General features: G+C 36.3%; 1 protein-coding gene across 2 annotated transcripts in view; it reads right to left on the bottom strand.

Annotated features, from left to right (window-relative positions):
• Positions 1-11,464, bottom strand: part of LOC149828160 (neutral ceramidase 2-like) — a 42,765-nt gene extending 31,301 nt beyond the window's left edge. The window contains exons 1-2 of one of the 2 annotated variants that reach the window (XM_090017419.1): positions 11,122-11,464; positions 9,602-9,995 (exon numbers count right to left, since the gene is read on the bottom strand). In XM_090017419.1, the coding sequence (XP_089873545.1) occupies positions 9,602-9,945 (344 nt within the window). In that variant the 5' untranslated portion in view covers positions 9,946-9,995; positions 11,122-11,464. Of the gene's footprint in view, positions 1-9,601; positions 9,996-11,116 lie in introns of both variants that reach the window. The other variant, XM_090017420.1, reaches the window with a different exon arrangement.
• Between the last annotated feature and the right edge of the window lie 3,736 nt (positions 11,465-15,200).

Below are 15,200 nucleotides of genomic sequence, written 5' to 3'. Positions count from 1 at the left end.
GGGTTGTTGTTCATTACTGTCGTGGTTTTTTTTTTGTGAACAGTTGTTGGTTGTCGTATCAGTTGATGTGTGAGTGTCACACGCTATCCCCTGTCTTGCTTGAAGCCTGTCCAGATTTTTATCTCTGCTGAAATAGAATTATATCTTCAGTATGGTTGAAACTTCGAAATGTGATTCCAAAATTGAACATATTGGGGAGTATAAGGCATTTGCCAATCCCTTTTCGTACGGCTCTTCTCTAAGGTTGAATGAAACTAACTATGCCAGGTGGTCCAGAACTTTTATGATGTCGGTATCTGGACATCGTAGAAAACATATCTTGTTGGAAGACGAACCCACTGAAAAAGTGGAAAAATATGTTACCTAGGATGAAGATAATGACACAGTTATGTCGTGGATCATGAATAGTGTTGAACCACCTATTCTCAACAGGAACTACCAAAGAATGTATTTTGTTTAAATGTTCAGAAATTAGAAAAAGAGTTGTGGCACAAAAGACTTAGCTATCCTCATATGTCTAAAATCCAATACTTCCCAAGTATAGGAAAATTTTGTAATCCTGAAAAATTTGCTTGGAAAGACTGCATTCTTGGTAAAATGAAAAGATTATTTTTTCTAATAGAACCTTTGTCTCTATAAAACCTCTTGAGTTAATACATTCGGACGTTTGGGGACCCGCATCAGTTATCTCTAAAGGTTGTTATGTGTATTATATCATATTTGTTGATGACTTTTCTAGACACACTTGAATTTAAACATAAATTCAAATATTTCATAAGATGGAAACAAACAAATTTCAAAGTAATATTTTCATTTTTCGTACCGATTCAGGGGGGAGAATTTATGTCTCGATAATTTAAAAACAATCTTAATTTATATGGCATTACTCATCAACGATCATAACCACACACCCCTCAACAAAATGGTCTTGCAGAACGCAAGCATCACCACATTATGAAAACCACTCGAACTTTGCTAATTGCAAGTCAAGTTCCGAAAGGTTTTTGGACTGAAGCAACTCTCACTGCCACCTATCTCATCAATAAAATGTCATCTTCATCATTAAAAAATATATCCCTAATTGAAAAACTTTATGATTTAGCTCCAGACTACTCTAGATTAAGAGTTTTTGGATGCAAATATTTTGTATTTACAAACAAAAATGATAAATTCTCCCATCGTGCAATCCTATGTGCATTTTTAGGATAAGCTGAAAATAAAAAAGGCTACAGGTGTTATGATCTTCAAAATGGCAAATTATATGTATCAAGAAATGTGTCTTTTCTAGAAAAAAAAGTTCTTTTGAAAGTGAAAAATCCAAGGATATTACTGAATATTCTTTTTTAATCGATTTAACTTCAAAATTCAATGAAGAAGATTTTGATTCTAACTTTGATAATGATCAAAGTCCTACTATCTTTGAAAATGATAGTGAAGACCAAACCAGTAGGGATGTTGGTCTGCAATATTCAAGACGAAGAGTTGGAGAGCAACACCCTCCATGTGCATTAGAAAGGTTTTCTGAAGTTCTCAATCAAAGGACTTCTAGAATTTCTAGACCTCCTAGAAAATTTGTCTCTTACGAATCTTTTTCACCCTCATATAGGGCAGCCATTGCATTAATCAAATCATATGTGAACCTTCCTCCTATTCTGAAGCCAAAAATCGCGAAGAATGGGTTGAAGTCATGAAAACAGAATTGGATGCATTAGAAAAGGCCAACACTTGGTTCATTCAAGATCTTTCCTTCGAAAAGAAACCTATAGACCGTACATGGGTCTATAAAGTCAAAACCAAAAGTAATGAGACCCTAGAAAGATATAAGGCACGACTCATAGCCAAAGGTTATGCTCAGGAGTATGGCATTGACTACGAAAAAACCTTTACCCCTGTAGCCCGTATGACCATTGTTAGAACTTTAATCGCCTTTGCTTTTATTAAAAAATGGCTTATATTTCAAATAGATGTCAAAAATGCTTTCTTAAATGGGAGTCTCGTTGAAGAAGTCCACATGGATGCTCCACCTGGTATTTGTATCCCTAAGGGCAAAACTCTTCGTCTTGAGAAGTCCCTTTATGGCCTCAAACAGGCCCCAAAAAGCCTGTTATGATAGATTTAGTCATGTTATGACTAATATTGGATTTCACTCTTGCTTAGCTGACATTGCCTTGTTTATTAAGAAATCTGATCCAGGTATCATTATTCTTCTTCTTTATGTAGATGATATGATCATCACCGATGACGACAAACAGTGAGTTGTCAATATCAAAACTCTTTTTAAAACTCATTTTGAAATGTCTGACTTAGGATTATGGAGATATTTTTTAAGAATTAAAGTTTCTTATTTCCCTCGTGGATACTTAATGTCTCAATCTAAATTTTCCCTTGATATTGTTTTCAGGTCGGGCATTATGGACGATAAGAAGGTGGACACCCTAGAAGTGGTCAATGTTAAAATGAAAATTGATGATGGAGAGCATCTTGATGATCCTACTCCATTCAAACAGCTTGTTGGATCACTTTCCTATCTCTCTATCACTCGGCCAGACATTACACATATTGTACACACAGCTAGCCAATTTCAACATGCTCTCACTTTTGTTCACATGGGAGCAATTTTACGTATTATTAGATATTTAAAAAGCTCTCGCTCACAAGAACTCGTCTTGTCTGCATCATCCTCATTAAATCTAATTGTTTATATTGATGCTGATTGGAGAGGTGATTCTAATAATAGACATTCAACCACTGGTTTCTGTGTGTTTTTAGGTCAATCTCTAACATTGTGAAGGTGCAAGAAGCAGCAAAAGGTTTATCTTTCTTCCACTGAAGCTGAATATAGAGTCATGACAACCACTACAATGGAAGTCGTATGGCTCAGGCGACTGTTTGCTGATATGAGAGTTGAAGTAACACAAGCTTCACGCATATGTTGTGACAACAAAAGTGCAATCTACATTGCAAGCAACCGGACGTTCCATGAACTCACCAAACACATTTAGATGAATTGTCACTATGTCAGAGACGAGTACTCGCATGGAACCATTGATCTACCATATGTTAACAGACTTTTTCACCAAACCACTTGCGGCTCCCCGATTTCATTTCCTCTTAGACAAACTTTCGCTCATAGTACCGTAAGTTTGAGGGAGAGTGTTAAAATATAAAATACATATTTATATAATTATATTATTATATAAATTTGTATATATTTTTTATTTTTAGATTTTTTGTCTTTTAACTATCTAGTTCATTTTGAACTAGATAGTTTGCTTTTGGTTAAGTTCCGATTGAAACTTGACCAAGCATCTAGCTGTTGGAACTAGTCCAACCGCTAGAATTCTAGCCGTTGGAACTAGTTCCAATGGCTAAGAGGAGAGCGCCTTATGAGCTCTCCTCCTTTTCTCTTATAAATAGGGGTGCATCCCCCTTTGTAAAATCATTCACTAAAAATGCTTTTTAAGCATTTGTTCTCATAAATAAAGCTTGTCATTTATTTCTTGTTTTTTCATTTATACCCTTTTTTGGGTCTTGTATAAAGTATCTTTTAGATACTTTCTTTTGAGAGATTCAAGTGCATTCGTGGAAGACTACCATTTCATTACAAAAGGAAGCATCAACACATTGTTGAAAGTGTGATGACAATGATTCATGCTAGCCGAGTTGGATTGGGATTATAGAGTTAGGCCTTCCACACTTTCGTGCATATCATAAACAGGCTGCCAATGAAAATTTTAGATAACAAAACACTTTATTTTGTCTTGTTTAAAAGAGATCCTGCCTTAACTGAACTAAAGGTTTGGAGATGTGTATGCCATATGCACATTGATTACTCTCAGCGTAACAAATTTCTTCCCAAAGCATTAATATGTAGATTTGCAGGGTATGATAGGCATAAATGGTATTGTTGGAATCCAGTGAAATGTTGCATAATCATATCCAAACATGTTTTTTTATGAGGATAACTTTGTTTTTACAAAAAAAGGACTCTAATGAAGAGAAATATCTCTCAACTCCATATAATGATGATATAAAAGACTGGATGAACATGTCTCTATTGCAAAACATTGACACAGTCTGTCGTGAGGCTCATGGTGATAGTTTGAGAAGTGATGACCCACCTGATTATATACAAAAAGAAGGTACAGTTGATCCTTCTTGGATACATCAGCATGTCTCCTCTGATGATGAACATGATATTCCAAATGAGTCAATATTATCCGAATATCATTCTAACTCAAATGATTCTTATGTTTCAACCACCGACAGAACATCCTTAAAAATCAAAAGTCTTGGAATCTTTCAAAAATAATCAAACTTTCACATACCAAATATTAGGGTTGTGCCAAAATTAAATTTAAACCTTTTATCGGTTTCACAAATTACGGATCATGGTTGTAAAGTTTTATTTCTTCTAATGATTGTTTAATACAGGATCTCCAGTCCGGGAAACTGATTGGGCAAGGCCATTGAAGAAGAGATCTTTATATAATGGACAATCTTGAGTTATCAAAACAATCTTTTTGTAATTTTGTGGAAAAGAAAAATATAGAAAATTGGCACAAAAGACTAAGACATCCTAGTGTGACCAAATTACACTTGTTTTCATTTCTTACTTATTATAAAGAAAAGAATTTGGTTTGTGAAGATTGCATTCTTGGCAAAATGAAAGCGCTTTACCCTTCAGGCAGAGACAATTTATATCCAAAAATCCATTTGAGTTAGTACATTCGGATGTATGGGGACCGGCTCCAGTTACATCTAAAGGCGGGGTATCTTACTATGTTATATTTGTAGATGATTATAGTAGACATTCTTGGATCTTTTTTCTTAAGCAAAAGTCAGAAGTACTTGATTGTTTTAAAAGATTTTTCTAGTACGTAAAGACTCAATTCAAAACCAATATTCAAATTTTTAGATCCGATTCTTGGGGGGGGGGGGGAATTTGTATCAAAAGAATTTAAAAATTTTCTTGATTCAAATGACATCATTCATCAAAAATCTTGCCCTTACACTCCTCAACAAAATGGACTAGCTGAAAGAAAGCATAGACATATTGTTGAGACCACTAGAACACTTCTTGTATCAAAAAATGTTTCAAAAATGTTTTGGGCCGAAGTTGCTCCAACGGCAGTCTATTTGATAAATAGAATGCCCTCAAAAGCTATTGAAAATATATCCTCTATTGAAAATTTGTTTAAAATCCCCCCCCCCTGATTATAAAAGATTGAGGGTCTTTGGATGTAAGTGTTTTGTTCTTACCCATAAGAACGACAAACTTTCCCCAAAAGCAATCCCTTGTGTTTTTTGGGCTATGCCGAAAATCAAAAGGGATATAGATGTTATGACAGGGAAAGGGACAAATTATATGTTTCACGAAATGTTACATTTCTTGAAAATGAAGATGGTTTTAGAAAGGAAAAACCCCAAGAAAACTATGATTATTCGTTTCTTTTTTATCTCATCAATGAACATGAAGGGTATGAAAATCTTCATAATGAGCATGAAAGTGAACATGAAGACTCTGACTTTCATGATGCAAGTGAAAATATAGACAACAATCTTAACAATATCGACCCACCCTATAGTAACATACAAATATATACTAGGCGAACCGAAGGGCACCCACCATGTGTTTTAGAAAGATATTCTCAAAATCAAGATATTGATTCTGCTAGTATTAGAAAATCGATAAGAATTTCAAAAGCCCCTAGTAGATTTGTATCCTATGATTCCTTTGAACCAAGATACCGAGCATGCTTAATGGTCATACACTCATATTTTGAACCATCATCCTACTATGAAGCTAAAAATCATCAAGAATGGATTAAAGCCATGAACGATGAATTAGTAGCATTAGAAAAGGCACAAACTTGGGAAATTCAAACATTACCTAAAGGAAAAAAAACTATAGGATGTAGATGGGTTTACAAATCAAAACCAAATGGGATGGGACATTGGAAAGATATAAAGCTAGACTAGTAGCTAAGGGATACAATCAAGAATATGGAATTGACTATGATGAGACCTTTGCCCCAGTTGCTCGAATGACGACTGACAGAACTCTCATCTCTATAGCATCAATCCAAAAATGGCCAATTTTTCAAATGGATATAAAAAATGCTTTTTTAAATGGTAATCTGGATGAGGAGGTCTACATGGATCCTCCACTAGGTTTGAATTTAGCACATGAGAAAACTCTTCGTTTACGAAAAGCCTTGTATGGGTTAAAACAAGCTCTCAAAGCTTGGTATGATAGATTTAGTAATCTGATGACTCAACTGCATTTTAAATCTTGTTTTACTGACACTGCATTTTTGTTAAGTCTTCCAATGCAGGGATGGTTATACTGTTGCTTTACGTAGATGATATAATAATCACAGAAGATGATAAGCAGATAGTAAACCATATCAAATATGTGCTTAAAGACAACTTTGATATGACAGATCTTAGCTTTTTATGGTATTTTCTTAGAATTGAAGTAGCTTACTCACCTCGTGGTTATTTTTTGTCACAGACTAAGTATGCCGCAAAGATCATAGACAAATCAGGACACTCAGATGAAAAACGGGTTGACACTCCAGAGGTCATAAATGCAAAAATGAAGAAGGATGATAGAGAACATCTGCAAGATCCAACCCCATACAGACAAATGATTGGAGCTTTGTCCTACATTTCTATTACTCGTCCTGATATCTCTCATGCTATTCACTCTGTCAGTCAATTTCAGCATGCTCCCACTACAGTACATATGAGTGTTTAATGAGAATTATTAGATATATTAAGAATTCTATAAGTCGTGGATTGTTTTTATCATCTTCTTCCTCATTAGAAGTCATTGCATACTCAGATTCTGACTGGGGAGGGGATGTGAATGATAGACGCTCAACTACTGGTTTGTGTGTTTTTGTAGGAGACTCTCTAATCTCTTGGCGATGCAAGAAGCAACAGAAGGTGTCTCTCTCCTCAACTGAAGTTGTGTATCGCGCCATGGCAATGAGTACGTCCGAGTTAGTATGGTTGCGACAACTACTAGAGGATTTGGGAATTCACACCACAGAACCTTCCAGATTGTGCTGGGACAACAAGAGTGTTGTATATATCGCGAGCAATCATACATTTCATGAGAGGACAAAACACATTGAAATGGATTGTCACTATGTTCGGAAAGAATTTCTGCGAAAGACTATCACACTGCCTTATGTTCCATCAGAGTATCAACTCGCAAACTTCTTCACCAAAGCACTTCCTTCACCCAGATTTCACTTCCTACTTGGCAAACTCTTGGTTGTTGCACCATGAGTTTGAGGGGGGGTGTTAAGATATACATAAACGTGTATATATATGTATATATACATGTATATGTATATATGTGTTTATTGTTAACTGAAATACCCATTAGGGGTATTTCGGTCATTTATCTGTAATAGGTGTCAGCCCATTGGGGGTATTTCGGTCTTTTATCTATAATAGGTGTCAGCCCATTAGGGGCTGAAATTTCTGCATTTTATTTAATGTATTTATTTTTGTCTTTTTCTTTTTTTACCTTTTTGTCTTTTTCAAATTTGATGGGACAACTCCATATAGCTGTTGGAGCTGCCCCAACAGCTATATTTATGATGGGACAGCTCCATATAGCTGTTGGAGCTGCCCCCAACAGCTATATTTATGATGGGACAGCTCCATATAGTTGTTGGAGTTGCCCCAACAGCTATATTGAGCTGCGGGTGGTTTCGTGATTCAATCAAGTATTTTTACTTGATTGAAAGTGTGTTAGTGTGTTCTTGCATGTGTACCGGATTCAATCCACTTCATTACAGTTGATATCTTCACCAAGAGACTTACAAAGACGAGGTTCTGATTCTTGAAAAGCAAGTTATCCACGATCCAATCTGCATGTGCAGCTTGAGGGAGGCTGTAAGAAAATAGTCACTTGTGTTCAGTTTGGATTTGGACCTGATCCACCTTGTATAGGATGTATTCTTATGTAATATTTATTTTGTATTAAGGGTAATCAAGTCAAACCTGAACCCTAGTCAGTGTAGTCACTAATACTAATACCAATGAGGCAGCCAAGACAGAAATAGTGGGCTGCTCTCTACATTGTTCCAACCTCTTCTTCTTCCTCTTTCTCTCAAACATGTTGCTGCAGGTTTCAGAGGCTCGATTTTCAAGATTTCTCACATATATTTGGTGTACCTATTGGATGTTTAGTCATTAGCCTAGGTGTTGTATAGATTGAATATACTTAATATATACTATTAGGGGTAGAATAGGAAGTTTTAATTTTTTTATTTCCTAGTCATTTTTTAAATAACTACTTTTGTATTTTTCTTCTTTATTTTTGTTTTTCATCTTGAACAATTTATGTTGACCAATCTAGTCATTCAACTACACCCAATGATTAGTTGGAAGAGGTCTAACCAGCCATTGGACCTCTCCCAACTAGCCGTTAGGCTAGTCCCTCTCTCTCTCTCTCTCTCTCTCTCTCTCTCTCTCTCTCTCTCTCTCTCTATATATATATATATATATATATATATATATATATATACATATATTGGTGGATGATTGCATGTATAGAGTGAGAGTGACGGCCAGTTAGGTGTGTGTGTGTGTGTAGTAAGGTTGCCTTGTAATTATTGTATATATTTTTTATTACTAAAAATTATTAACTTTTACTCCTTGGTTCTTGTTTTTTAGTATGATATGTTCGCTGGTCTTAACGAAACGCATTGTGATAATACATTTAGATTTCAGTTGTTTAATAGAACTAGTATTGTTTTTATTTTTCTTGTGTCTTGGATTTTGTGCCACTTCATGATAGACATCTGGAATGTTGGAAAGCATGCACCATCAGCAGCAGGGAGGTATAATACGCTCAGAAGGATTTACATCAAATGAATGCAGTATTAGGTTCTAAAGATTAAAATAATTTGTTTAGAAGAATACATAAGGAATGCATATTGGACCTTAACAAATTTATTTATTTTTCTGAGTGCATATTAGACCTTAACAAATATATTTCTCTATTCCTTCAAGTGAAACCTTCAAAACTCATGCATACGCTACTGATGCACTCCAATCAACCCTAACTGTTGTTAGGGTAAAACTTGACAACAGAAAATAAATGGGTTAAAAGAGATTTTGCTGAGAGTGACCTTACATTAAAAGTCACTAAATATATATAGCTTATCTGCAGTAGAATGACGATGTGAAAGACCCTTCATCTACAATACAAGATTTACTGAATGTACAGCATAATGACACTAAATACATGGAACTATTCTGCCCCGGACACTACCAAGAGATCACATTGTCTTAGCAGGATAGTTGTTTTATCAGATGCTGAAATAGCAGTTTCAGATCATTAAGTTCAACCTATGTTGAAAATTATTTTTCTTTCCTTGATTCCTTTTCTTTTTTGGTGGGTTGTCAGATTCCCAAACAGCATTGCTAATGACTGTCTAGGCTCATTTTTCATGACACGCCTAATAACATTGAAAAGGAAATATTTTTGACTTCCCAGATTAACGGTTTAACAGAAGTTCATATGACTGCCTCCTCTAGAAATTTGAAACTTCAGCTAAAAAAATCTTAATACCTTGATTTAAGCCTTTCAAGCACTTTAAGAGTGAGAAGCTGTGAGGCCATGCAGGCATCAAGATTCACAAATACCATACGTGCACCACTAGGCTCTGCAACAATGAAGGCACGAGCTCGCAGCCTAAAATGAACTCCAGAGGCAACCTGTTCAGCATTAGCATAGCCCATCATGTTGACATCTGCTGCAGGTCCAGTTATGTCATAGCTTCCAAGACCAATTAAGTATGTGGAGTCTGAAAGTGCCGTTCTGCAGCATTGAAAGAGGGAGACAAATAAAAGGCATAAAGATAGTCTTGCAGTCAGCATCTGCCTTGAATGATGAACAGGGGATAGTGGCTCCATCAGGACAGCAAAACAAATGTTATAGACTCAGTCAACACCTTCTCATATCCCTGCAGTCAACAAATAATTGACAGAACATTCAAACGACCAATTCTATCTGAATGAGACCTCATACAACAATTCTATCTCATGGAAACCTCATATGCAGAAAACCCATCCCCAGTGTCTAAAGAGTACAATATATAACACAATATGCAGATTCCCTAGAGTATGTTTGCATCCTGCAGAAGAGGGAGATGTGCAACACTCGCCGTGGCATCTTCTTACATGGAACTTGAGTCCCATGAGTGCCTTCTGTGGAAAGGATGGTTTTCCATTGAAATTGGGGGTTCCATTCCATTCAGAAAGGGATTAACCCCAGGTTTCTGCGGCATGCAGACAGACTCTTAGTCCCTGATAACTGTTCAGCTAGGAGGATCAACACCCTTGGTGAACTATACTTGGCATCCATGAATCTGCTATTTATATACTCTTCATGCAAAGCATAGTTCACAATGATCCAATAATTTGTCATTACACCTATGATTGATACAGAATGCCCTTCATATTAAAACTCAACCTAGATTTTTTGTTGATATACATGCTTCCATCCAAAACATATGACCATCCAAAAAAAGTGAAATTCGTGACGGAAAGTTCTGTATGAAATAGGAAAAACAGAATCTTCCCATGCACTTGCAACGGAGAAATGATGGTGAAATTTCCATACGAAAAAGGTTCATGTATACAAATGAAACACATCTGCACCTAAGGAGGTGGAGAAATTGTGGTGAAATTTCATACCCGTACATCCCATGCTTTTCATGTATCATGAATATTCAAAATTTCTAAAAAGAATTCTTGTCACTTCCAAACGTGAACTTGAGAGAGAGAGAGAGAGAGTTAACCATCTAAATGTTGACATTTTTTATTATCGTGCCCATCGTTATGCACGACACTGACATGCTAAATTGAAAAGAAGACCACCATTCCCACACCATAAACTAGTCCCTCAGTTGCTTTCATCTATGCGTTTACCCATCTAAGAGTTCTCAACAATCCACCTGATTAAACCCCAAACCCATGAAAACCAACTAAGAATAAAGCACCGAAACCAAGAAATACATACAATTCAAACATACCCACAAACCATTTTTCCAAAATAAAGCCAAATATACGATCAAAAGGGTACCTTACCGATCAATAATCCTCCTCAACCCCACATTTCTTCAAGGAAAACCTCCATGACCGATAATGTAAAAAGGGGGAAAAGAAGAGAGAGGACAGCGCAAAAGGACAGTAAGGCAATAACAACAAAGTAGGTTAAAGAGCACCCATCAAATTTTTCTTCATAACAAACTCCCCCATCGTCAACTTCACGCTTCCGGAGATTCTAAAGCCTCGGTTGTCGTTCCATCTACCATGGGTTACGTCCACTGAGTGTTCTGAATCATTCCATGAGCCGACTTGTAAGTGGGATTAGACAAGTTACACATGGACGGAGCTAAATAACGTTTGACACAAATGTTCTGAGGGTTCCGAAGGTGCTAGCCCCTCATAGACAATTTTTTTCTTTTGGACAAGTTTTTAGGATAGTTTTATAATTTTATCTGACTCAACCACTTTTGTAACATTCATAAACTCATTCTATTTAAAGATGGTAAATCTGTCTCTCGTAAAAGTGTGATCTCTCACTTGAATAAGGAATTTAGACAATTCTTGTCTAACCATATAAAATCTTTGTTTTTTGTGTGTGCTTCTTCTATTTTTTTGTTTGTCGGTTCTTCTCAACATGTTCATGTAGAAGCTAACAGCTAGAATGTGAAAACTAGAGTGTGAACTGGGATATTTATGAGTTTTTTTTTATTCTACATGCTCCCTTTTTAAGAGACTGGCTCTTGAATTTTCTGATTGTGATGCTTAAGCAAAAAAAAATTAAGGCTTAAAATAAATGGCTCAAAATTTTGGTCAATGTTTAAGCATTTGAAAATCACATTTAAAAAAAAAAATCATGATCCAACAATCAATTTATAGTAAATGGACCATATTGAATGCATCTGCAAGGTCGGGTTTTTTGCAAAAAAATAATTATTGGAAATGCTAGTGACGCTCTAGTTTTCATATTTTCATTTCTCATATTCTAGTAGCCCTGCACTTTCAAGCTATGTCACACACTCGTGAATACCACCTATGTGATATAATATTTAAAAATTGATAATTTTTAAAATATAATTCACTTTCAAATTACCATTTATTATATTAACGTGATAAATATATTTTTATGTTTTTAGTGATAATTTTTAATCATACTTATTTAATTGAAAGAGAAAGTCAGGTCATTCACAACCAACCACTACCACTGATGAAGGATTCCTCAAAAAGTCAAGGATTAGTATGTTCTCTGCAAAGGTTGGATTTTCTCAAAATCTTGTTACCATAAATTACAGTCAAACACTTTTTCAAGATATTTACAAGGATAAGAAACTACAAGTCGTGATGTGATTCTCGCCTGAGAATGCTTCTCCCTTGAAACTTGAGAAGGTTGGACAAAAGACTAACCTTGCACCAATTTTCTCGAGCCTAACTGTCTCATTGTGACGGCTCTCATCTCACCTATAATCAACTTGCCTTGCATTGATAAGTAGGGGTGTAATGAATCGGGTTTGACCTGGACCCAACCCCTACCAAACCTTATAGGGTTAGGGTTTGGTGATAAATAAGAAGACCCAATTACAATCCGAGTCGGAGCCAAAGGGTCTAGGGTTCGATTAATACATGGGGTCGGGTATGGTTTGTGAAATTTTATATCAAACCCTGGCCCGGCCCGAGTTCTGATTAAGATCTACAAATTTTCAGTGTAAAAATGATAAAAAATTATTATTTTATCAGGTATGGTTTGAGTCTGGTTCATGTAGTTCTTATAGGATCCATGCATGGTTTCTCTTATGGTGGATCTGATTATACCCGGGTCCAGACCCAGTACCATCATCTCAAAACTGGTTTGAGTCTGGTTCTGGGTCCAAACCCGACCCGACCCATTGACACCCCTATTTGTAAGTGAGGTCCTCACCTATGTCACAAAGACACGTGGACACAAGGATACATTGTGTGAGTTCGACTAAAAAGTTCAAATTTTCTTGAAAAATAAGACATGACAATTTTTTTTAAAATTTTTTGATCAATAAAGAACTAATTTTTGATATTTTAATGATAAAATGTATGTTTATTAAAACAATACTTTGACAGATTAAAATAATATTAAAATATTGTTCATTTGGGTTTTGTTTGTGTCCGCATGTCCGGGCATGCTACACTACCAAAATGATGTGTCCCTATCACATAGGTCTTCATAATGTGCTACTATAATTGTGGCTTGTACCAACGGGGGTTCTGCTTGTCTGGTTGGAGCAGCTTGTGCATGTTACCTTGTGTTGGGACGTTGCAGGTTCAAAACCCAATGGTATAGTTGTATAACTGGTAGGGGTCTGCCTAACCCCCGCTTGCCTTTAAAAAAAAAAATTTTTTGCGCTTGTTGCTCACGGTTAAGGGTGTCAATAGTTTGGATTTAGGCTGGGTATCAGCAAGAATCTGAATCCGTTGAATTGGATCCTATAAGAGTAAAAACCAACCCATTAATAACCATATTCTAATGTAGTATAGAGTTTAACAACTTAAATCCCACTAAGATCCCAATCCAGTTACATGTATTTAGGGTTATCTAGCTTTCTCAGTTCCATTATCCATTCGACTTTAAATCCAATCAGGTCAAATTCAGTAATGCTTACATCTGAACCAAATCCAAAATATTCTTATCGTCCGCTCTCAAATGGGTCAATAATTATGTCTCATGTCAGGAGTGGGGAAGTTTTGGAACCTTTAGTGGATGATCCCTCATGACTGGTAGTTCTTTTGTTTGATAGCAAGGAAAACTCTGGGTGAGGCTTCACAACCACCTTGCCTTGCCTGACTCACCTTTGAAAGCTACGAACACACATGTGTGTCAGTGGGGTTTGATTCGGTGTCTTAATCTCAACACTCTCACAACCACCCCACTGGCCATGCAGGCAACCCCACGGTGGTGACCCTTACCTAGGGGTGTCAGCGGGTTTACCTGGACTTGACCCATACCAAAGCCTACAGGGTCCAGGTATAGTGATAAATAATAAGACCCAGGTCTGGACTCAAACGTCCGATTAATACATGGATCGGGGTATAGTGTGTGAAATTTTACACCAAACCCGTGCCCAACCCGAGTTCCAATTAAGACACAAATTTTCAATGTAAAAATGATAAAAAATATTATTTTACCGGGTATGGCCCAGGTCTGGTTCTAGTAGTTCTTATTGGGTCCAGGTATGATTTCTCTTATGGTGGGTCAGATTAGACCCAGATCCGGACTGGACCCGATATCATACCCAAAAATTGTGGCCAGGTCTGGTTCCACCTGAATTCGAACTAAACCCGACCGGTTGGCCTAACCGGACTTGTAGTTTTTTCTTTTTTTAATAGGAAAGTTAACAGATCACCCATATGGGATTGAAGCCCGAGCTTAATCATCCAAGTAATTAGACCCAGCATTAATTGATTGTTGAGCTAGTAGTCATTGACATTTGGCAATGAAGGAAACGTTGAGGTCATGTAATTGACATTTAGCAAACGAGGGAAGAGATAAGATGGTAGTGTCGTATCCTTATCTTACATTTAATCATATAAACAAATTGTTATTTACAAAAAAACAATACCTAAAATTTTCTGATAATTCAAATTCATACTTCAAACTTATAATTCAAAATTGTTTGTAGCTAGTTTTATCTTTGGCAATTCAAATTCATACCCTTGGCTACTACTTTACTCCCTTTAACCATATTTAATAATTAATAAATTCAAAATCATATTAGGTTCACTTTCACCATATGTGCTCATCTTCGCCCACACCTCCCTACCCCCAGCCCCATTATGTGTGTGTGTGTTTGCACGCACGGTGGGGGGGAGGAGGCTGTTAAAATTCACTTTTTTTAAAAATTTAAAATCATGAATTTTAATGAAAATAGAAACAACCAATTTAGAACCTGATACTATCAGATCTGAGTATGAGCGAATTGTGAATTTTTTTAGGGGTATGTTTTTAAAACAACCCTATAAACCAAGGCTACCACCGGAGACTGGGGCACATCTCTCTCTCTCTCTCTCTCTCTCTCTCTCTCTCTCTCTCTCTCTCTCTCTCTCTCTCTCTCTCTCTCTCTCTCTCTCTATTTGTAGCCTAAACTTTGGCCTGT

This window comes from Nuphar pumila, chromosome 9 (assembly GCF_984573655.1).
Source record: "Nuphar pumila chromosome 9, dmNupPumi1.hap1.1, whole genome shotgun sequence".
Lineage (NCBI taxonomy): Eukaryota > Viridiplantae > Streptophyta > Magnoliopsida > Nymphaeales > Nymphaeaceae > Nuphar > Nuphar pumila.
Note: the sequence above shows the minus strand (reverse complement) of the source record. Positions and strands in the feature narration are given on the sequence as shown.